A 22,904-nucleotide genomic window follows, 5' to 3' on the forward strand; every position below is an offset into this window, starting at 1 on the left:
CGCTTTTTGCGAATCGACAAATGCGTAGAAAAACCCTAAGGCAAATATTTGATCCATATATCCTCTTCCATTCCTAAAACCGCTCTGTATATCCCACACTCCATCCTTAGTAACTTTTTTTACTCTCTCAGTCTGTATTCTTCCATTAAATTAATCACGAAATGTAATTACTATCACTTCCGAATAAAATAGGATTTAACGATTACACTAATTGACGGATGTTTTGGTGATTAATATCTAGCAATTGTTTTTGCTCAATACAATTAATAGTAAAATTCTTTTAGTATGTTTCGAAACCCAATTAGATATAAATCGGTTGATAAAAATTCATTCTCTGGTTTTGACATTTATTTATAAATGTACATGTAAAGATTATCACTATCGATATTTTAAAAATGCATAATCTTTAGATAAGCATTTTATAACTGGTTGTAGGTAGACACATTTTTTAACAATTTTTAAAAACAATGCGAATTATCAGAAAACGAGTAAGACCAAGAAAGACATGAAATGATCAAATTCAGCAAATACTTGAAGATGGACATATCAGGAGTAGGAATAATCGGCGTGCGTGCACGAGAAGATGTATGAATGCAGAGGAAGCGAGATCTGTATGCAAAGCGTGATATGTGATGTCAGTCTCGTGGTGTAATGGTCAGCGCGTTAGCCTATCATGTAAGAGGTCTCGGCTTCGATTCCCGACATGGTTGATATGACATATTTATTGAAAAAGGTTTTTTCCCACTAGAATATTTCATAGTCCCTGGACTGGCACCTCAAGTGTAAAATTGATCATCTTACTTTCATATAGCAAAAAAAAATTATCAAGTTACGCTGCGATTGATGTACCAATTCAGTGCCCTATGTATCATTAGTTGATATATTAGATGTTATTTTATAAGCTTTTTATTAAAACTATTGTCAATAATATTTTGACTTTGTCCAAATTTTTATAGACAAGGACTGGATTCAACTCCCTGGGGAGCTGTTATTCTTGGGAGCTGTTATGAATCTCACCCGCATAAATAAAAGTTTCGGCTCTTTTACTTCACAAACATCAACAGATGAAAGAATTAAAGGAATATAGATGTTCAAATATGGGCAGAATGGTGAATGATACACAGTGTGTAAAGTGGCCACTTAAACCAGCCAACGACAGGTCATAAATCCTGTAGACACTTAGACTTATATATTACCTTCTCTAAAATGTTCTTTATCTCTGTTGTAATACGTTAAAACAATTTTGCTATAATATATTAAATCCCCTTATACCAGCACTTTTGCTGATTGGGAATATTTCGTACAAATAATATATGTAATGTAATGTAATATGTAGAGTTAAAAACGATGTATTTTGTCATAAATAAATAAATCTAATCTAATCTAAGACAGAGTAATATGGCGTTTTCTCACATCTGCCTACCCCTACAGTGAAACGGCGTAACGGTTTGGTATTGTTGTATAGTTTCGGTTTCGGACAATAAAACAAATTTCGGCCGCGGTTTCAGTTTCGGCCAATTTTTGGACGAAACCTGCAGTCCGGATGTGTCGGATTACGTTCGGCTGTACTCGGGTGCATATTATAGCTCGTGACTCTCAAGTTATCCTGAGTTCTAAGATGTTTTATTTAATGTATTTATCTATTTACATCTTTTATCAAAAATCCAATTTTACGTTCACTTTGCCCAGCTAACAAGGGTACATACCCCGTTCCAAGCTAGGCAATTTCATTCTAATATATGATAATAGTTAACAAATTAATAGAGAGCACAGAGTAATACAATATAAACTTACTCGTATACACATTTTGATACAAATACATATACACTACACACATACACATATATACACACATATATATATATATATATATATATATACACACATATACACACATATATACACACGTTAATACACATGTACATACCCACACACGTACATACACCCATGCGCATACACAAACATACATTCATAAAACGTAAGACAATTTATTTTTAATGCAAAACTTCATGGTTACCATCTGTAAGTATATTTTTGTAAATTATTCTTTATTTTGATATTTTATTTTCGACATCCACTAAGAATCTCTAATCCGTGGCATGCATCAACTTTTCTGACTCCCTACGACCAACGTCATGCAAGAACGAGGTCAACACCTTCCGCAACTTGACAACACTCCCGTCTTTCCACGATTCTGGCAAAAGGTTATGGACTTAATAAAATAAATAAAACAACTTTGTTTTTAACCACTAATGTAATTATTAGTGGTTAAAAGCAATGTTGTTTTATTAATTTTATTATAATGAATAACCACAAAGTTAGTGCTTCAAATATAAATTTTATAGGTTATGGACCTTTTTTCCTACGTAATAGTGTTGTCTAGATGCCAGATGAGTGTTGACCCCTTCACTTAGTAACAGATCCCTATTAGAGTATCTTGTATTATGGTTGTGGTTGACGCTTGGGTAATTATTTGACAATTGTAGAATGCGTTACTTTCCCGTTTGTTTGACCGTTCACGTAAAGCAGACCGCAAATATAAGGTAGAAGTTAATGAATAGAAAGCAGATAGTTACTAAACTGCCGACATGTACAGAATAATAGGTCCATATTATCCGCAGAAGCCGTATTAAACAAACAATTCCTTTATAGTTAATAAGTCAAGGTTCCAATAGCGGACATTGAAAAACTGTTACAGATAAGTTATATGTGTAAAAACAACAAACCAAAAAAAGCTAAAAATAAACAATCATACTCATTAAATTTATGCCTTTAATTTCATGGTGTATTTTATGGAACACTTATTTTAATGAACTCATAACAATAAAAATGACTAATTTTGGGATTTTTGAAGTGACAAATAACTAATGTTAATAAATTTCGGTTTCAGTTGAATATCTTGTTTCGGTCGGTCACTATTGGAAATATAAAAAACCAACCTTTAACCTGTGGGTTGCGACCCTCTGATGGGTCGCGAAGCCTTGCTCGGGAGGTCGGGGCCACAAGTAAGGCAAATTTATATTCTATGTACAACAATAGACCAGCATTGCTTTGAAAAATTGTAAGAACCAGTAAAAATAGTAGTTTTTAGCATTTTTCTTGTTTCCCTTTCTTCCGTTTTTTGCTATTCCCAAAACGTTATTTTCATTACCATTTTGTTTTGCGATTAACGATTTAACATATTCGAATTATACACCTAGATCGGTGTTTTTCAACCTGTGAGTCGCGACTCTCTGATGGGTCGCGAGCCTTGCTCAGGAGGTCGCAGCCATAAGGCAAATTTATATTTTATATACGCTTTGCTATGAAAAATTGTAAGAACCGAGTGGTACATGCAATCGATAAACTATTATGATGTATTATTGAAAAAAAATCAGTTTAAAGATAGCGCAAGTATAAAATAATGAAAGAGAAAATACAAATATTTGTAAGCATGAAGCTTGTAATTAAACATGTTACTCAATGTTAGTTTAATAAGTGTTCTGACAAAGAAACGGGTATGTCTCGAAACCGGTAGAGATGAAAAAGTCGGTAAGTCATTACATTTTATTTATTTTATTTTATTTTATTTTATTCAGAAAACATACAGTCATACAAAATAAGTATTAAAAACAACAATTTTTCAACATAAAAAGACCAATTAAGTTTTCATAAATTTAAAAAATATAAACATTAAATGTGACAAAAAAATTAATAAGAATTTTAAGTGAGAAAAGAATAATTGTTGACGTTTGCGTTTTCCATGGAGGTAATAAATTAAAATAAATAAAAATACCGAATGTACACTCTGAGCCATCCACGCACACACATGAACGCACATATAAAACGTACACAAACATATAAATTACATGCGGCACATATACATAGCATAAATCAGCAACTATCCCAAATAATCGACCCCATGAAGAAATTTTCTGTACAAATGCAACGTGCAGTTAAAAATGTCTACATCAATACTGAGTCCGTTATAATATACAATTATTTGCTAAGATTTGAACAAAAAAAAAGAAATACGGTAGACATGATTAAGAACTTTAAAAAAGAAACAAAACAAAGAAAAACAAGAAACACATTAAATAATAAATACGTTAGCTATTACAGACTTTTTATTTAGTTTTTCATTTTACTTTTATTCTCCCAAAAATAGGTAGGTATTTTTTTTTTATCACAACACCATGAAAATAATTGTTTTTTTGTGTAGGTAATTATCGGGATTCGAACCCAAAACATTATGTGCGTGAGTCCAATGTCTTAGCCATTAGACCACGGAGGCTGCCGTGATTATTTATTAGATCTGACAGAATTTTGAAAGAAGTGGGTGTGTAAATTTTTATTAATAAATTAAATAAATCCTAAATTAATATGCCAGAGGGGTTCTTTGATTGGGAAAAATAATGAAATGCATCCCATTTATGTTTACTTAATCATCACTTGACTCATGTCGGCACACGCATTTTCAGTTTTCAGAATTCCGATAAATAACGAATGTTTTTTAATTGAAATTTCATACTGTTGAAATAAAATAAAATCTTATCTTTATTTAATTTTACAGTATACAATAATAGTCTTGTTGGCAATAAGGTTACGATAAAAATAAAAACAATATAAATCTAATTTGTCTATTATATTCCGGAAAATATTATTTATTTATTTATTTATTTATTAACGGGCATTGTCTATATATACAATTTATAAGGTTTAAATATTACAATAAAATAATAGTTTAAAACATTTTTTAAAAAAGAAAGAAGCATTGACAAACATAAGGGACATCGAGACAAGATCTGGACTATTTATTTAGTGCTCGTTTAAATCGTTGTAAACTTAAACCAAAAAAGTCCAGATCTTGTCTTGAGTTAACAATACGACAAAGGCGGGTCATTGGAGAATTTAGGCCATAGTTTGTTCTATGCTGATCGATGAACAGTATTTCATTGTTTCTCAATCTACGAGTCGGAATATTGAATTTTACGTGTCCCAGTAATGATGGAACATCGATTATACCATTTAGTATGCCGAACATATATATGGAGTCAATATTAGTTCTACGTTTTTGTAGACTAGAAATATTTAACATTGACTCTATTTCAGCATAAGAATAATTATCTCTCTCTAGTCCGAGCATCCACGCTATTTTTCAAAGCAAGCGATGTTGGACTGATTCAATGAGATTTATGTGATTGACATAGAATGGAGACCAGACCACTGAGGCATATTCTAGAAGAGGGCGAACAGTTGAGCAATAAAGAGTTTTGATTGTACGGACATTAGTAAAATCAGAGGATATTCTGTTAATGAAGCCAAGTAATTTCAGTGATTTATTTACTGTTTTATCTATATGCTCGTTGTATATCAGTTTATAGTCCAAAACAACTCCTAAATCTCTGATGGACTGGACTACATCAATTTTGGAGTTTTCTAATAGGTACTCGAAGGAAATTGGTTGTTTTGTTCTATGAAATGACATTATTTTGCATTTTTCAATATTTAGTTCTAATTTATTGACTTTACACTATCGGTTAAAAGAGTTAATGTCTGATTGAAGAAGAAAACAGTCTTGTTAAGTTTGAATTATTTGGAGAATTTTGTTGTCGTCCGCGAAGAGCCGAAAACGAGAGTAAGAGAATGATTTAGCAACATCATTAATAAACAAATTGAAAAGCAGGGGTGCCAAATGAGCACCCTGAGGTACACCCGATGTAACATCAATACTCGTTGATAAATAGTTATTTATCCGAACATTTTGTGTCTTACCAGTTAGATACGATTTAATAAATGAGAGTAATGGATATCTTATTCCCAAGGCATGTAATTTATACATATTATTTATTATGCTACCTACCACAAATTTTCATTGATTTTAAGAATCAACATAATAAAATAGTCAACTCTGATATATTTATTTGTTATTTGATTAGATTTAACCATCTGCGCGTTATTCTAATTTTACAAAAAATCTGACATAATTTTATCCGGGACGTTTTTATGTATGATTGTTTACGCAAAGACACATATAAATGTACATGTAATGTTATTCACCATGTAAAATAACCTTAGAGTATATATGTATATACTCTAAGAAAATAACATTTTAAATATTTCATAAATAAAATAATTGTATATTTATTCGCCACACAGGAGTTTAATTTTAGATCACAAATTTTGAGTATTCTGAATACCTGAAACTTTTTGTTTTCCTAATTCTCATACAAAATATTTTATTTATAACATAACATTTTTTCCTTCTTTATTTTAAGAAAACAACCTCAAAATACAACACAAGTTTTCAAATAAACCCAAATTATAGTTTTCTGTAAGTTTTCTAAATACAAAGCAAAAAATAGTAGACTTGTACCAGAAGTCATTCCGTATAACTCCACTTGTAAAAAGAAAAAAAAAACAAAAGTAATGAAATAACACATAAGTATAAAGAGAAAAGGGTTTTTGTTGTTAACTAGGTCCTAAGAAAACTTTTTCGATCCACGCGGAGTGAGCCCAAACAAATATTAAAAAAAAAAAAAACAATATTAAATAAATATATGAAATCATTACAAAAAATATATAAACATGGAAAGTTTGCTAATTTCTGTTTAATACTGATTAAATTATAATTACTATTTGCAATTAAGGCTTTAGCATTTATTTTATAATTGTTTAGAGTAAGAAATTATGTATCGAATTCAGACAAAAAATTGTTAGTTTCATTTTGTGATTTAAATCTGTATTTATAATAAAATATCGAAACGTACTTAATAAAGAAAAACGAAAGAGATCACGATACATTATTATATTGCAAACATGCATGTGAGAAAGAAATTCACACATTCCCTTTGTTAATATTTTCGCTTTTTAATGCAATTATAACATTAAGAATGTAGGCAAGTAGGACAATTGCCTTGGTTTTGAACTACCGATGACAAATCGTGAGCCTTGTAAAAATGCCTATACATTATTTTCTCAACAACCATCTACATCTCCGTTAAATTAAAGGATATTTAATACTGCAGTAATAATAACTCAAAATTAGACAGCGGAGAGACTATCACTTCCTCTCGCTTCTGTTCAATGTACTTCAAAGTCCTAACGCTCCTATATACCTGCGTGAAAAATTTCAACGCTTATCAGTTCATGGTTGACCTCTTCGTTCTAATTCTCAAGGCACTCTCTCAATACCCATCCACAATTCCTCTTTCTTCTCAAACTCATATAGTGTCCATGCGGCTAAACTGTGGAATCATCTCCCATCCACCATCAAAGATGTTACTACATTATTTCTATTTAAATCACGTCTGAAGAAACATCTCCTTTCTCTTCCTTTATCTCTCCTCCTTTCCTTTTTCCCATTGAGTAATAGTTTTGATTTAAGGTAATTTATAAACAAATACGTTTATTTCTATTTTTATATATCTTTAGCTTTTTAATCTTTTTTTTTCTATAAAATATGTTCTGTAACTTGAATCATAAAAATAAAACATTTATTTTATTGGTTGGTTGGCAGAAATTGCCATTTGGCAATAAGCCCGCCAGTGTACAAATAACATTATGTACAAAAAGTTAAATAAATAAAAAAAGTATTCAATAACAAAACTAAAACCAGTAGAGAAAGAAGAGTCTATACATTCCATACAATATTTTGTACAATGTGATATATTTTGACTTTCTCGCTCGATCACTAATGATCTAAGAGTAGTAGTGCCATAATTATTATTAATTGTCATTTTTCATGATACTCTCTCAGCTTTTGCGAATAATTTCTTAGGAATAAATCTTATTCAATAAGTACATGCGTACTTATTTTTTATTGCATTGTATCCTGAATAAAACAATATGTATTATAACTTAATATTTCAATCTATTTTGTGTAATTCTATAAATGAAAATATATGCATGTAACATTGTATCGACGAATGCTTTCAAATTGTATGTTTTCTAGTATGTATCTTTGTTGAATTACCTAATAAAATAAAATAAAATAAATAAAAAGTATCTAACAGTCCTTTATATGACAAAAAGTAGTGTGGAACTATAATCACAGTAAACCTTTTACGAATGTCAGTACAATGGTATGTTTGAAATTAAAAACCATTCAACGCAAAATCAGTTAAGTTATTCGTAATTTATTCATCTTTAAACTCGTATGTGCCAAAAAGCTTAAGACACTTTTATGCCGTATGCACTATAATTAACATATGCGATGTACGTCGACATAATACGTTAGTTCGTTTAATTGGAAATAACAAAAGCAATCAAAGGATTTAAAATATTGAATTCTATAAGCTGTTGGTTCCGCGAATCTTCTACAAATGATCATTATGAAGATATTACGGGCAATTATCGCTATCTTATCTTGCAAAGATTCGCGAGGGTATAAAAAGAAAAAATCGCGACATTGAGACACAACAATCAAAAGTGTAATCGAATGATAAAACAAGCTGTAAAATATTCGCGATCATTTATTTTGGAAAACAATTTGTGAATAGTATAGTAGTGAGAAATATGTTTCGATATTATGTAGTGGGTTTGTGGTGTCTTCTTGCGGTATCTGCAGAGGACTGTCGTCCTAAGAGATGTCCTGATCAAGGAGTCATTTTACTTCCTATCCCTTCAGACTGCTCACGGTTTATTAGCTGTCTGAATGGTAAAGCCATTAGCAGGTAACAAATATTTCTTACAACATATTTATATTAATTTTCTTATGTTATAGAATTCCATTTTTCAAAATTTTATCTACAAACTAAAAATGCTTTCCACCCACATAACTTTCTTTTCCTCTCTTAATTTTATCCGGTTGGTTAAATCAGGATGAGTTTAAAAAAAAAGTTTTAAATTAAATAAATAAATTTATAAAAAAAATCATTGTTTATCAGATTATTATAAATTATTTGCATTTCTAGCTTTTTATAAATTTTATTATCATACCTTGTATTTTTTTTAAACTACGAAGCTGTCACAAATTTTGAGATAATTGCTGCGGAATAAAGTTTGTTTCAACTGTGTAATTTATAAAATGTAGAAAAGATAAAATTCTCACTTGTTTACAGTTGTGAAAACATTTTTAGATAAGAAAATAGTAAAGATTTCTTTTTAAATTTATTTCAACAGAGAGGTAAAACCTTGTTGAGAAGGGAATATGGAAGTCTAGACATTTACAGGGCTTATGACCTGTCATTGGCTGGTTTTTCAGTTTCAGTGCTGCAGAGCAGCGTTTATTTTATAATTAAACAAATACATACAAGAATTTGTTACCCACTAAGTCTAAAGACTTTTCGGTGGGACACATTTTTTTTATGACAGGTTTATATTACATTTATTTTATTAATATTTTATAAATTTATTTATAAACATGCACTAAAAAGTATCTAGAAGATATCTCTTCAGTTCTTTTTTTTTCATTTGAAGATCTTTCACGTTAATGATGGTAAGTGGCCACTTTACACACTGTGTAACATTCACCATTCTGCCCATTTCCTCAACTCTTCCATCTGTTGACTTTTGTGAAGTAAAAGAGCTGAAACCTTTATCACGTGGATGAGATTCATCCGGCTGAACCAAATCGCCTACTAGGCAACGCCTGAAAACAATTTCCAATTTTTATACTTCTTCTTTTACCAGGTAGTAATTCAACAATGTTTGATTATGTCCAAATGCTTGCAGACTGGCTGGATTACTTCACAAAAGTCAACAGATGGAAGAGTTAAGGAAATGTGGATGTTCAAACATGGGCAGAATGGTGAATGTTACACAGTGTGTGAAATGGCCACTTAAACCAGCCAATTATTTATTATAGGAGCAAAAATTCATTAACATTTTCTTTTATACCCACGAACAGGCCATGCCTTTGTGGGATTTTTTTGTTTACTATTTTTCTATTAATATGTATTTCATTGATATGTAATTATGTTTTATGTTTTTAATACTCTGTTTTATTATAATGTTTATTGTAAAAAACAAAAAAAAAACAAAAAATGACAGGTCATAAGCCCTGTAAGTGCCTAGACTTCCATATTCTCTTCTCAAAAATGTTTTCCCTCACTGTTAATATAAATTTAAATATGAACAACTCCCTAGGGAGGAAATCCAGCCAGTCGGCAAGCATTTGGACATAATCAAACACTGTTAAAGATTTCTTTCCTGATTAACTTATAGATAAATGAATACTTATTACATATTTTCACTAAAATTTTAATTTTTAAACAACTTTCATTTATGTTTTCTTTTTCCTTCTCTTTTTTATACTTTCATAATTAACCTTTCATTTAATTGCTTTTTAATATGGAAACTTCACTGGTCCATTAGAATTAAGTCCAATTGTGTAAAATATGAAACTTTGTAACTGTACTGTATGTTTCCTGAATAAAAGAAAATAAAAATAATTTAAAAAAATAAAAATTATTATATTTTGTTTCAGGGACTGTCCAAAGGATGAAAGCTTTGATAAAATTATGCGCAATTGTATTAAATCCAGCCTAGCAAGATGTGAGTTGTGTAGCAGCGACAGCTCTGGTACCGACGAAAACAACAGTAGCGAAGAAAGTTTGAAACAATCAATTCTGAAAAAACTCTCCAATAGGAATACAGTAGTTTTGGAAAATCACTCCGATTCTAATAACATTTCTCAGAGGTGCATCGACAATAGTGTTACCAATGTCATATGCCCGACGGATATTGGAGATGATAGATTATTACCACACCCTGATGACTGTCGCCTCTTCTATGTCTGTGTCGCCGTCGGGCAAAAACCACTCTGCAGAGATTGTCCGGCTAATCTTCACTTTAACCCTTCAAAGAAAGTTTGCGATCATCCTCAATTTGCTGGCTGCGAATTTCACTTCAATACGCGTATTCCTTACTTGACTTCCGAGCTTTCACGGAGAGATTTTGTTAGCGATATGCCCGTCAGAAATCTTGAGCGATGTGAACAACAAAACACATTAAATGCTGACTTGAGACCTGATCCGAAGCATTGCAGTAAATATTATGTGTGTGAGAAAGAACTGCTCATTCCCATGGAATGCCCCGCCGGCTTACATTTTAATAAAAAAAAAAATGTTTGCGATTACCCCCATAACGTAAGATGCATATCGGAAAATAGCACATCGGTAAGAATTTTTAAACAAAAAAATAATGTTATCGCCGCATTTACTCAAATGCTGAAGCAGAAAGTATCGGGGAAACTTGAACCTTGCCAACAACAGGGAAATGGAACCCTGGCTGATTTACGTCCTGACCCTAAGAACTGTAGCAAGTATTTTGTGTGCAATTGGGATTCTCTCATTTCCATGTCATGTCCAGAAGGTTTACATTTTAGCACCCTTTATAAAATGTGTGACCTACCACAAAATGCATGGTGTAAATTAGGAAATAGTTCAGATGAAGATCGTCCAATAATAATTCCAGAAGAGTTGGAAGGACCCAGCCAATGTATACAAGTCAGTAGTCTTTTTGGTAATTTGAGACCAGATTCTAAAGATTGCGGAAAATACTACGTCTGCGAAGGGAATACCCTCGTCTCCATGCCCTGTCCCAATGGGTTACACTTCAATCCTTATATCAAAGTGTGTGATTCTCCTCAAAATGCGAGATGCAAACCACAAAATGACACTCAAAACTACACTACACCATCACCATCTGGTTATTTGAATACTTCTAATGTTCATTTTAATGTCTCTGAACTTGGCGAAGGAGGTGGTGTGATCCAATACAATCAAACCAATCAATGTGTACAAAACAGTGGACCTTTTGCTGATTTGAGACCAGATCCTAACGATTGCGGAAGATACTACGTCTGCGAAGGGAAGACTCTCATTTCCATGCCCTGTCCCGATGGCTTACACTTCAATCCTAATATCAAAGTGTGTGATTATCCTCAAAATGCGAGATGCCAACCACAAAATGACACTCAAAACTACACTACACCATCACCATCTGGTTATTTGAATAGCTCTAATATTCATTTTAATGTCTCCGGACTTGGCGAAGGAGGTGGTGTGATCCAAGACAATCAAACAAATCAATGTGTACAAAACAGTGGGCCTTTTGCTGATTTGAGACCAGATCCTAACGATTGCGGAAGATACTACGTCTGCGAAGGGAAGACTCTCATTTCCATGCCCTGTCCCGATGGCTTACACTTCAATCCATATATCAAAGTGTGTGATTATCCTCAAAATGCGAGATGCCAACCACAAAATGACACTCAAAACTACACTACACCATCACCGTCTGGTTATTGGAATAGTTCTAATATTCATTTTAATGTCTCCGAACTTGGCGAAGGAGGTGGTGTGATCCAATACAATCAAACCAATCAATGTGTACAAAACAGTGGGCCTTTTGCTGATTTGAGACCAGATCCTAACGATTGCGGAAGATACTACGTCTGCGAAGGGAAGACTCTCATTTCCATGCCCTGTCCCGATGGCTTACACTTCAATCCTAATATCAAAGTGTGTGATTATCCTCAAAATGCGAGATGCAAACCACAAAATGACACTCAAAACTACACTACACCATCACCATCTGGTTATTGGAATAGTTCTAATATTCATTTTAATGTCTCCGAACATGGCGAAGGAGGTGGTGTGATCCAAGACAATCAAACAAATCAATGTGTACAAAACAGTGGGCCTTTTGCTGATTTGAGACCAGATCCTAACGATTGCGGAAGATACTACGTCTGCGAAGGGAAGACTCTCATTTCCATGCCCTGTCCCGATGGCTTACACTTCAATCCTAATATCAAAGTGTGTGATTATCCTCAAAATGCGAGATGCCAACCACAAAATGACACTCAAAACTACACTACACCATCACCGTCTGGTTATTGGAATAGTTCTAATATTCATTTTAATGTCTCCGAACATGGCGAAGGAGGTGGTGTGATCCAAGACAATCAAACAAATCAATGTGTACAAAACAGTGGGCCTTTTGCTGATTTGAGACCAGATCCTAACGATTGCGGAAGATACTACGTCTGCGAAGGGAAGACTCTCATTTCCATGCCCTGTCCCGATGGCTTACACTTCAATCCTAATATCAAAGTGTGTGATTATCCTCAAAATGCGAGATGCCAACCACAAAATGACACTCAAAACTACACTACACCATCACCGTCTGGTTATTGGAATAGTTCTAATATTCATTTTAATGTCTCCGAACTTGGCAAAGGAGGTGGTGTGATCCAATACAATCAAACCAATCAATGTGTACAAAACAGTGGGCCTTTTGCTGATTTGAGACCAGATCCTAACGATTGCGGAAGATACTACGTCTGCGAAGGGAAGACTCTCATTTCCATGCCTTGTCCCGATGGCTTACACTTCAATCCTAATGTCAAAGTGTGTGATTATCCTCAAAACTCGAGATGCCAATCACAAAATGACACTCAAAACTACACTACACCATCACCATCTGGTTATTTGAATAGCTCTAATATTCATTTTAATGTCTCCGGACTTGGCGAAGGAGGTGGTGTGATCCAAGACAATCAATCAAATCAATGTGTACAAAACAGTGGGTCTTTTGCTGATTTGAGACCAGATCGTGAAGACTGCGGAAGGTATTACGTTTGCGAAAAAACTACACTTACTTCGATGTCTTGTCCGAGTGGTTTACATTTTAACCCATCTATAAAATTGTGTGATTATCCTCAAAACGCGGGATGTCAACATCAGAATAATACTCAAAATTACACAACAGCATTCAGAACTAGTGATTTCAAGAACTCCCGTATTCCATTCAGAATTTCCAATGAAAATTTGAAACGAACTAAACAATGCGAACAAAGCAACAATCCTCACGCTGACTTGAGACCAGACCCTGATAGCTGTAGCAAATTCTATGTTTGTGACGGCGGGCATTTAATTTCCATGAACTGCCCTCAAGGATTACACTTCAGCCCTAGTTCCAAAGTCTGCGAGTCTCCCTACACGGCTAACTGCTCGTCTTCAACACGCCCTGAACCTTTTTAACACTTATTAAAACAAATAACATCCCGAGAGGATACAAAAGAATCTTCATCAAATGAACAGTGACAGCCTCAAAAAATATCTCAATAATTTGAGATAATTTTCAGAATCTTATTAGTGTTGTTAGGTAATTTTGTTAGTCGAATAAAATATTAAACATTTATTTATTACATTTATTTAGTACTTTCCAGGTGATTTTTTTAATGCATAATTTACCTTTATACTTTTAATATATTATTTTTTAACGGTTATACTTAGGTACAATTTACTCATTAAACATCTCGATTTTATTTGATGAAATTTGTGCTTGTGCTTTGTAAGGGTTAAGCGTTTTAATATTAGATAAAAAAAAAAAAAAATTAAATAGCGATACATTGCAAAAATGAAGTCGTTTTTATGTTATAAAACAAGGAAACATCCCTAAATAGAAGCGCAATTATGTGATTTAACGAGACATTAGTCAATAGAATTTAATGAAACTTCCGTAATTAAGCCTTTGAATATAATGAAAAGCTCTTCTCTCGAATTTTTATTGTGTGTTTTAATTAGGTACGTGTTGGTATTTTCTTGTATAAAAACTTGCAGCTCGTAAAATATTTCGCAGTAAACTTAGTGATAAGTCATGAATGCTATTGCAAAACGGCAATTATTCTCTAAATACATGTTACGAAAAACTTACACTTTGTTTTTTTTCCCCATTTAATCTAGGTACATAATTCTGTATTCCATTTCAGTGTTGTGTATAATATAATGTAAAAACGTATTTTACATGTTTTATTTTATTGCCATTTTAACCGAAGCGCATTCAATACGTCTTTAATTTGTTTAAAAAAATTTTAGAAAAATAATTTGGATATTGGAATTCCAAAAGCTTTAAGTAACTACTTTCAGTTGTTCTCATGTAAACAGTAAAAAGGTATGCTAACTGTAAAAAAAATGATCAGCGATATTTCGAAAACACAAATTTAAAGAGGTTTCGGTTATTTGAAATCGACGGAAAATTGGATATAATAAAAAATTCTTACCCGCGGTAAAAATGAAAGCATTTAATTGTAAGACGAAGTTTTTTTGAAAATGTATCGTGTTTTCACACGTACAGGGTTCACTTTTTAAATGTCAGAACAACTCACTGACGACAACAAGTGACGTCACGCGTGGAGTAATTTCAAAATTTAAAAAATCAAAGCGATAATACATAAAAAATATAGTTTATTAACAAATAAATACAACCACTGAAAAAAAGTATTGTAATATCGCCTGAGGAGGTTGATCTCGTTCGATCCTTGAACCAGTAAAAAACAGCACTAAAATTATTAAGATCCTTATTTAAAAACCTTTGAGGTGCCTACCTATCAGACAAGTTAACTAGTCGTAGAGTTTACGATATCGGATGCAAGACAGTAATGAATTATTTGTGAGGTGCCTACTGCTTAAATTTTATTAAAAAATATATAATATCAAAAGAACTCGATGCAATATAATTACTCGGGCAGCAACACTAATACTGATTAGTGTTCTAAAATGTATGTTAAAGTGACATAAGGTGTACTTGGGTTTATATTTAATAAAATATTATGTATTTATTTCTGTAACAATGAGGAAGTTCAGCGCTACGGGAAATTGGATATTAAATTGTTTTCTCGCGCGCTGTAAAAATTAGAGCATTTAATTGTACAGCGAAGTTCCTCTAAAATGTATGAAACAATCAATAAAACTGACAAGGACATCATAATTTCTTCTAAATTAACCAATGATAGAATGTTGATTACCGAGAAGCCGACCCACCAATCGGGACAACTCATTATTGAGAACTAGTAACGTCACGCGCGACGAGTAAGAAAAAAAACACTTTAAAAAGTCGTAGCGATACGATATAAAAAAATGTTTAAAAAAATTAGCTTAGTTTGAAATTTTAAATATATTAACAAATAAAAAATATTTTTAAAAAACCTCCGAACTTCCTAATTATTATTTCAATATTATATTTAGTTAGTTGATATTTTACACTAATTTGATTCTTATATTCTTAATAACTGTCTATGTTATATAAACTGATTTAAAAATATTCTATTACAAAAATATCCCATCATACTCGTGTCATGTCAACTAACCAGGTTGGAACTTTGAACTAACTGAAATGAGGACACTACATGTTAATGTTAAATAGATTCCCTAGAAAAAAAATATACGTGCATACGTAATAAATAAATAGGAAAACAAAAAATAAAATAAAAGTGTAATGTAGCATTACAGTACATAATTCCATATTGTTGGACTAAGAAATTTTCATGACCACAAAATGGTGATGCTTTCGCCATCTACCGAAATACGTTTGAAATTATTTATCCTGCTATCTAGTTATACCAGAAAAAACTTAACAGTATAGTCATCTATCGACAAGTTTTATAATCATATTTAAGAAGCAGTCAAGGAATCAATTTGTTTGCTCACTTGTTTCGTTAAAGACTGCTAGAGTGCAATGCTATCGCAAAATTGTGAAATAATTTACGCGAAATGACTTGCACAATGATTTCCACAAGTTTATTCGAAGATGAGGTTACCAACCGCTGTCCGAGGTTAACGACCCGAATGACCGCAAAACTAAAAAATACAGACCATCTGCAAAGCATACTTGCATATGGCAGAATAATTATCGTGCGTGCATGAGGAAGGTCTGTATGAAGTGACGCGGCGCGGCGTCGCGTCCTCCGCCCACCACCACATGGAAAACACGATCGGAGTTTAAATTCTTACCTCATAATTATTGCAACTTTACCCTCATCCCGGTTTTTCCACCAGATTAACATCTCAGAAATGACATTTTGGGTGTGCCCAAATATTTGTATACATGTACTGGATTTCCTTGGAAATTGTAGAATCTGGGCCCCGATTACAATGATTGTTCAGATTTATTTTCAATTTTATCTACAAAGTAAAATTAAGTTTTCTGTATGAAAAGCAGAATATGCATACAATATTTTCTTCCAAACATGTCAAATTGTAGGTTACCGACGAAAATACTTTAAATGTTCATGGAAATATAGTAATTTTCGCACACAGATTTCGGTTTTTCTTTTGACAGTCGAAGACAACTCAGTTAACTTCCCATTGTAATCGGGGCTCTGGGTAGTAAAACGGTAGTGTTCTATTTCCATCAAAATATGAAGATGGAAAACAAAGCATAAAAGTAAGTCAAACAAGATTTATTTAAAGAAAAATACATATTTTATTTACACAAGATTTATTTTCCAAGACGTGTACATCAATTTTGAATATCTGAATAATATCAGATCAATTTACTTATAATCTACAATTTACTAACATTAAGAATTGCTAGACACGAAATGTCAATTCATGGGGCCTCTAGCAGGATTGGTATACTTGGAGGGGACCCCCAAGTACATCCTACAGACCATATCCCGGCACGGGAACATAAAATACTTAACGGTTCCTTATTTGTTCCATAAAATACACAGTCTCCGAAAACGATCGCGTAAGTGTATAAAATAAAAAATATTTCTCACACAAGATATAAGGAGGACAAACAATAATGAGGGACTGGTCCCCCGAGCGGGATGTCACAAACTTTAAATTATCCGTAATAATAGAATTTGTACAAGATCTAAGAGTTAATACAGTAAACGTAAGATACAAAAATGCGGGCGATGAACACGATTGAATTGTTGAGTTGGGATTCCTTTCATACCGGACGTGGCATCCGTCACTAGTTGCTGGATTACTTCCTAACTGCCTATTCACTTCCCTTCCCTTTCGATGATATGGAATGATCTGATTCTCATGAAGATGCGGTGAGCTTACCAAGAGCATCGGAAATTACACGATGACGAGAGATGATTCTTAACCTGGAAACAGAACCAATACTTAGTGGCCTAGTTACTAACTTAACTAATACTAGCGCAATAAGAGAGGAAGTATGGTAAGGTAAGGTTTACCTTAACAGAAGACGTGGAGGAGATGCGCGCTAGCTCAGTACGGCTGGTGCCTCTGGTTGACTCGTCCACCGCCTCCTCCACCACGCTGCTTCCCTCCTGTGTAGCCTCCGCCTGAGCTCCCTGCACCACGCACAATATAAACCCCGTTATACATAGCCACATTCCCAACTCAACATCCCGCGACTACGCGACACCTACTGTACCAACAGCTAATCTCACTTCATACTATACTAGAACTAGACTGTACTGTACTAAACTTGGGAATACATCGCTTTGCGGAAGAATCATGTCCTTCAAAAGCTTACTCGCCATATCTTAATTTTGTTTGTTTTGACTCTTATATTATTTATTTTATAACTATGTCGCGAACATTTACAATACTTGTTCAGTCATCCATAAAGGGCAAATAATCGAAGTCAAATGATATTAATTATATTATGTACAATATATTATGTATGAATATAAAAACATATGTAATTATAACATCATTAGACTTCTCGAACAGAAACAAACTAGAACTATTTAAATGTTAGAATGTGAGGGTATTCTCTACTTTCAGTCTGTTCGTAAAATAACATTTTAGGACAGCCTGACAGCAGAGTGATGAAGATGAAGGAAATATTTATCAGAATACTGGTAAGACAGTGCCAACTTTACCTCGCATGCATTAACTTTAAACACTCTGGAAAATGCTATTCCGTCGTATTTTCTGTGGAATCGATTCAGTGCAAGCAGAACAACAGCACACAAAGGTAAAATAAAAACACTTCTGTCAGCAGTCTAAACTTTCCATAATGTAACAAATGCAAGCGCAAATTTTGTTTTTGTGTTTTCTTCCTATGTTTTCAAATACACCCGATTACTCCAACCACTGAACAGATTGTCATACTATAGACATCAGACACACAAGACCAGAAATGTCCGTGTGAATAAGTTAATTTAGATGCTACAAAACCCACAGCGTTGCTCGCCACTACGACGGGACAGGCTGTTCGGCTGTATGACAATCTGCGTGAGAAAGTTTAGTCTGCCGAGTGTTACGGGAGAACTAAAATTGAGCTAAGACGGGGGTACCTTTGCCTCGGGGGGCGCCGCTCCGAGCTCCGTAACCTCCCTCGTACCCCCCATAGCCGCCGTAGTCTGGCACAATAACAAATTGCTTATTAGCAAAACAGGCCTCTTATTCTCAAGTGACTTTATAACTACATACTGACTGCTTTATACCATAGTACAATATTATTCCAATTTTATTTATGGTGATTTCAGAAGGCGAACCAAACTATTCAAACCCATTATTCAGCATCAGGGGTTTTACGGCAAATCTGTGTGATTTTCAATTGTGATCCTTTTGTCAATAATACTCTTAGCCAGCCTTCAGAATAATTTGAGATAGAGCTTATTTAAAGCGTATGGTAGTTGAAGCGATAATTGAAGGAAGTTAATAGTATGATGATTTCCTTTCCCAGAGGGCTCGGCTCAGTGTGGAGCAGTAGCAGTGTATAGAATGGAGGATGGTGGGACGAGGCAGTGGAAATAGGGTATGAATATATGGCAAACACATTGAGAATACCATTTAAGAAATGCTTTATTTAAAAGCTCAATATTTCACAATGTATCTTCCATATACTATTTACCCAATTTCCCAAATGTAGCACTGTCGGGAGGCAACCAGAGCCATGTGGACAGTGCTACAAATGCCAAACGTGGTATTACAAACATAAACTAAATTATATACATTATATATATGAAAGGTATCTCACGTATAAAATATTGTTCTTTTAAATGGCTTCGTATATTATTTTCAGGGTCGAAAAAAGTTATCCAAAAAATAAATATCTCTCAGCATTAACCGAACAATATTTCAGGCGGCGTCGAGGTTCCAGCTAGTGCTGCTGTTGGTGGTGCTGCTTATTGTGTGCTTTATTACCATAGTTGTTGTAGCCGGTGTAATCGTAGCCGCCGTAACCACCGTAGCCCGTGCCGTAGTAGTCGTAGCCTCCGCCGTAGCCGTCGTAGCCGCCGCCGTAGCCTCCCTGGCCGTAACCGCCGTAGCCCCCGTAGCCCTGGCCTCCGCCCCAGCCGCCCTGGCCCCCGTAGCCGCCGCCGCGGCCCCCGCGTCCGCCGCGCCCGCCACGGCCCCCGCGAGTGCCCCCGCGTCCGCCCAGCCCTCCAGGCCCATCGGGCTTCGGCGTGGCCTTCTTCACGTCAACCTGTAACAGAAGGCGCTGTCAGTATCCGTCCGCACGCACCGTGCGGCCGCTCACCCCGCTCTCCTCCCACGCTCAGACAGGACAGGACGCAATCAGCACAGTGGTCGCACCCCAGAGGGTTCTGCTATTGCTAGCGCTGAAGTGTGAGCCGACCACCTCTGACTCCCTGTCACATTTCATCCCAGCAGCATTCATAAATACAATTTTTAAAATTTATTTTGAGCTAATAACATGAACCCAACATTTACTTTGATTTTATTTTAAAACACGCGTATTGAATTAAATATTTTATTCATAAGCTAAATTAATTGTGATAGAAATACTGGAATGCAACAGTATCAACAGATTCACTCTATACTTGTTTTAAGGATAAAAAAAATATTTTATAATTACCTCCTTTCCAGAAATGGTTTGTTTGGGTGTCTTGAGCAGTTCATTGACAACTTGCTCTGACTCGAATGTGATGAAGCAGAATCCTTTCCTTTGGTTCTTTGTCTTGTCGAATGGCATCTCAACTTCCACAATCTAAAATAAAAACAATTCTATTAACCACATGGTTGATACGAAATAAAGCTTTCATAAAATAATTGTAAGACGGTTGAATTGAAAAAGTAGCTTGTAATGAATAATGTATATATGTAACATATATGTATATAAATACTTACAGTTCCGTACTGAGCGAAGTACGACTTGATATCCTCATCTGAGATCTCACTGCTCAATCCTCCGACAAAGATTTTTCCAAAACGCGCCTTGGCTTTTTTGGGGTCAACTTTCTTGTTGTTAATTGTGTGGTCACCAGCATTCATAACCTTCTCAATAGAGTCGGAGGCTTTGAACACGATGAAGGCGAATCCTCTCGACCTTCCAGTGTTAGGGTCAGTCTTAACATTAATGCTGTCAATGTCTCCATAGGCACCAAAGTGTTCCCTTAGTTCCTCTGTAAAGAAAATAATACATGTCGTTAGTGAGTGTAAGAAGGTTTGAGAGTATCATTGTAGTAATATGGTAATAGTGTCAGAAGTTTGGTATGAGTATCTTCAACGCTACTCAGTAGCAGAACTGGAATGATCATCATGTTAAATTGAGTTTTAAGATGCGATATTTAGGAGAACTTATACTTACTGTCTGTGGTTTCCCAGCTCAGTCCTCCGACAAATAATTTTCTGTAAATATACAAAAGACATTAGTAATGTAAAAATTGAAATCGAGCCGAAGCTAGTTTGCCAAAAGTACGCTCAGTTACGTTAACATTACGCAGTACTTTGTTTACAGTTAATTAAAATTAATGTGAAATTCTCCAAAGCACTGCATCAAATAAGAATGCCTCATCAAATGGACCTGTAAGACTGCAAATCAAGTATCTGGAAAATTTTAAAAGTAATACGACAATGAAATTTTTGTCAAAAATTGTCAAAACAATATTTGCAAGTAAAATAAAAATTACTATGAACAAAGAGACAAAAATATCAATATGAATTAACAATGCAAACAAATAAATATGGAGTGTGGCCCAAAAGTTGGGCGAGGCAAGTCAGTTTGGTTTGAGCATTACGTTAAGAGACCCTTCCAAGAGATAAATACCATCATGGCGTCTCCGGTATGGTGACAGCGCGCGCGGCCGCCGCTTTCCTCTACCTGCAGACAGACACCCAAGTTATTACTCCATTCTGCTGGCTAGGTGGCTAGCGTACCTGACCCAAACTGACCAATGACCTTACACCGCGACATTTACCCGATTGCTCACAAAAAGTCTACTAACAAAGCAACAAACAGGAAAAGATCTGAAAATAAAACTTTTAATTTTGATTCGCAAAGTGCCGATATCTTCTGGAATACCCCAATTTGGAGAGAACTTTACAGTGAGCAGACTTCCCAGTTGAACTTAGTGCGAAAAATCAATAACGACGCGGCGCCAAAATCTAGGCTTGGGACGCCATTTTATACACGCCTCAGCGACAGTGAAAATTATAAGAGGAAAAAGAAAGTAAAGCATCTGAAATATTATAAACTACACATATCAATTAATTATTTAGTTAAAGTAGCATGCCAAAGTATTGTAAAAACTAGTGATTGCTCTGGAAATAACGGGATGAACTCGGATTAACAAATTAATGCGAGACACGGGCCGGTGGCGTCCGCCATAGCGGTGTCGGAACAAATCGAGATTACGCTAATATATTACAAACTATTCTATTCATATATAGTAACAGGCAAGAAATTACATATTGGAATCGATTTAAGTTGGAAATAAGTTGAAATTAGATATTTAACATCACAAAATATAGTTCGTTATACCTGTCGTCATCCCTGCCGGGTGCTTCGGCGCTTCCATTATCCATTGCATTGTCATTTCCACCGTTTTCTGATGTCCCGTTCATTGTTTGGTCTTCAGTTACGTCCTGTGCAAAATTGTTATCACCGTTTCCCATAACTTCTTGGCCACACGCCAAAAAAAAGTTATAATTTAACTTAGGACAGACTGACACTACCGCTCTCTTCAGACGTTGAAAGAAGAAGGACGAGTGGCGGAAAGACGCCGGCTATGATGCTTAGGTCGGAAGCCGCGCAGAAATGGCGCGCATTAATTCCACCAATAGGAACGAAGCATTTTGATGACTAGCCATTGATTTCCTGTCAAAAAAAAATATGGGCACAGCCCACATGAGAAAGAGATATGAAAGTGCGAATGCAAGAAAGAAACAACAATAAAGCCACTCGGTAATTTTCAATACGCATTTTCGTCAGGGATAACAACAACGTGAAACGAAAAA

General features: G+C 34.5%; 2 protein-coding genes and 1 non-coding gene across 13 annotated transcripts in view; 1 reads left to right on the top strand and 2 right to left on the bottom strand.

Moving 5' to 3' along the window:
- Positions 1 to 14,645, top strand: part of LOC148277073 (uncharacterized) — a 28,488-nt gene extending 13,843 nt beyond the window's left edge. For 2 of the 8 annotated variants that reach the window (XM_088233366.1, XM_088233368.1), the window contains one exon: positions 957 to 1,270. Coding sequence is in view for 3 of the 8 variants with exons in the window: in XM_088233361.1 (XP_088089487.1) it covers positions 8,497 to 8,654; positions 10,409 to 13,970 (3,720 nt within the window). In the remaining 5 variants the exon portion in view is untranslated. Of the gene's footprint in view, positions 1 to 956; positions 1,271 to 2,890; positions 3,006 to 8,412; positions 8,655 to 10,408 lie in introns of those variants that run through there. The other 6 variants (XM_088233364.1, XM_088233362.1, XM_088233361.1 and 3 more) reach the window with 6 other exon arrangements.
- Positions 14,646 to 17,191: 2,546 nt separating this feature from the next.
- Positions 17,192 to 22,660, bottom strand: LOC148277074 (RNA-binding protein squid-like). 4 transcript variants are annotated; one of them, XM_088233373.1, is made up of 9 exons: positions 22,429 to 22,650; positions 21,715 to 21,768; positions 21,256 to 21,296; positions 20,796 to 21,070; positions 20,524 to 20,655; positions 19,848 to 20,130; positions 18,995 to 19,060; positions 17,921 to 18,040; positions 17,192 to 17,830 (listed from the first exon to the last, which is right to left on the bottom strand). In XM_088233373.1, exons 4-8 carry the CDS (start codon positions 20,937 to 20,939, stop codon positions 17,955 to 17,957), a joined length of 711 nt encoding a protein of 236 aa, XP_088089499.1. In that variant the 5' UTR covers positions 20,940 to 21,070; positions 21,256 to 21,296; positions 21,715 to 21,768; positions 22,429 to 22,650; the 3' UTR covers positions 17,192 to 17,830; positions 17,921 to 17,954. The 4 variants fall into 4 exon arrangements, with proteins under 4 accessions (XP_088089499.1, XP_088089497.1, XP_088089500.1 ...); XM_088233371.1 differs by lacking the exon at positions 21,715 to 21,768 and having other exon boundaries at positions 22,429 to 22,660; XM_088233374.1 differs by lacking the exon at positions 18,995 to 19,060.
- On the bottom strand, positions 21,145 to 21,213 carry LOC148277075 (small nucleolar RNA snR61/Z1/Z11). Its single transcript, XR_015823598.1, has one exon. It is a non-coding gene; the product is annotated as a small nucleolar RNA snR61/Z1/Z11 (small nucleolar RNA).
- Positions 22,661 to 22,904: the final 244 nt, after the last annotated feature.

Source organism: Micrasema longulum, unplaced genomic scaffold, assembly GCF_059751315.1.
Source record: "Micrasema longulum isolate JH-2025_06_02 unplaced genomic scaffold, ASM5975131v1 h1tg001086l, whole genome shotgun sequence".
Taxonomy (NCBI): domain Eukaryota; kingdom Metazoa; phylum Arthropoda; class Insecta; order Trichoptera; family Brachycentridae; genus Micrasema; species Micrasema longulum.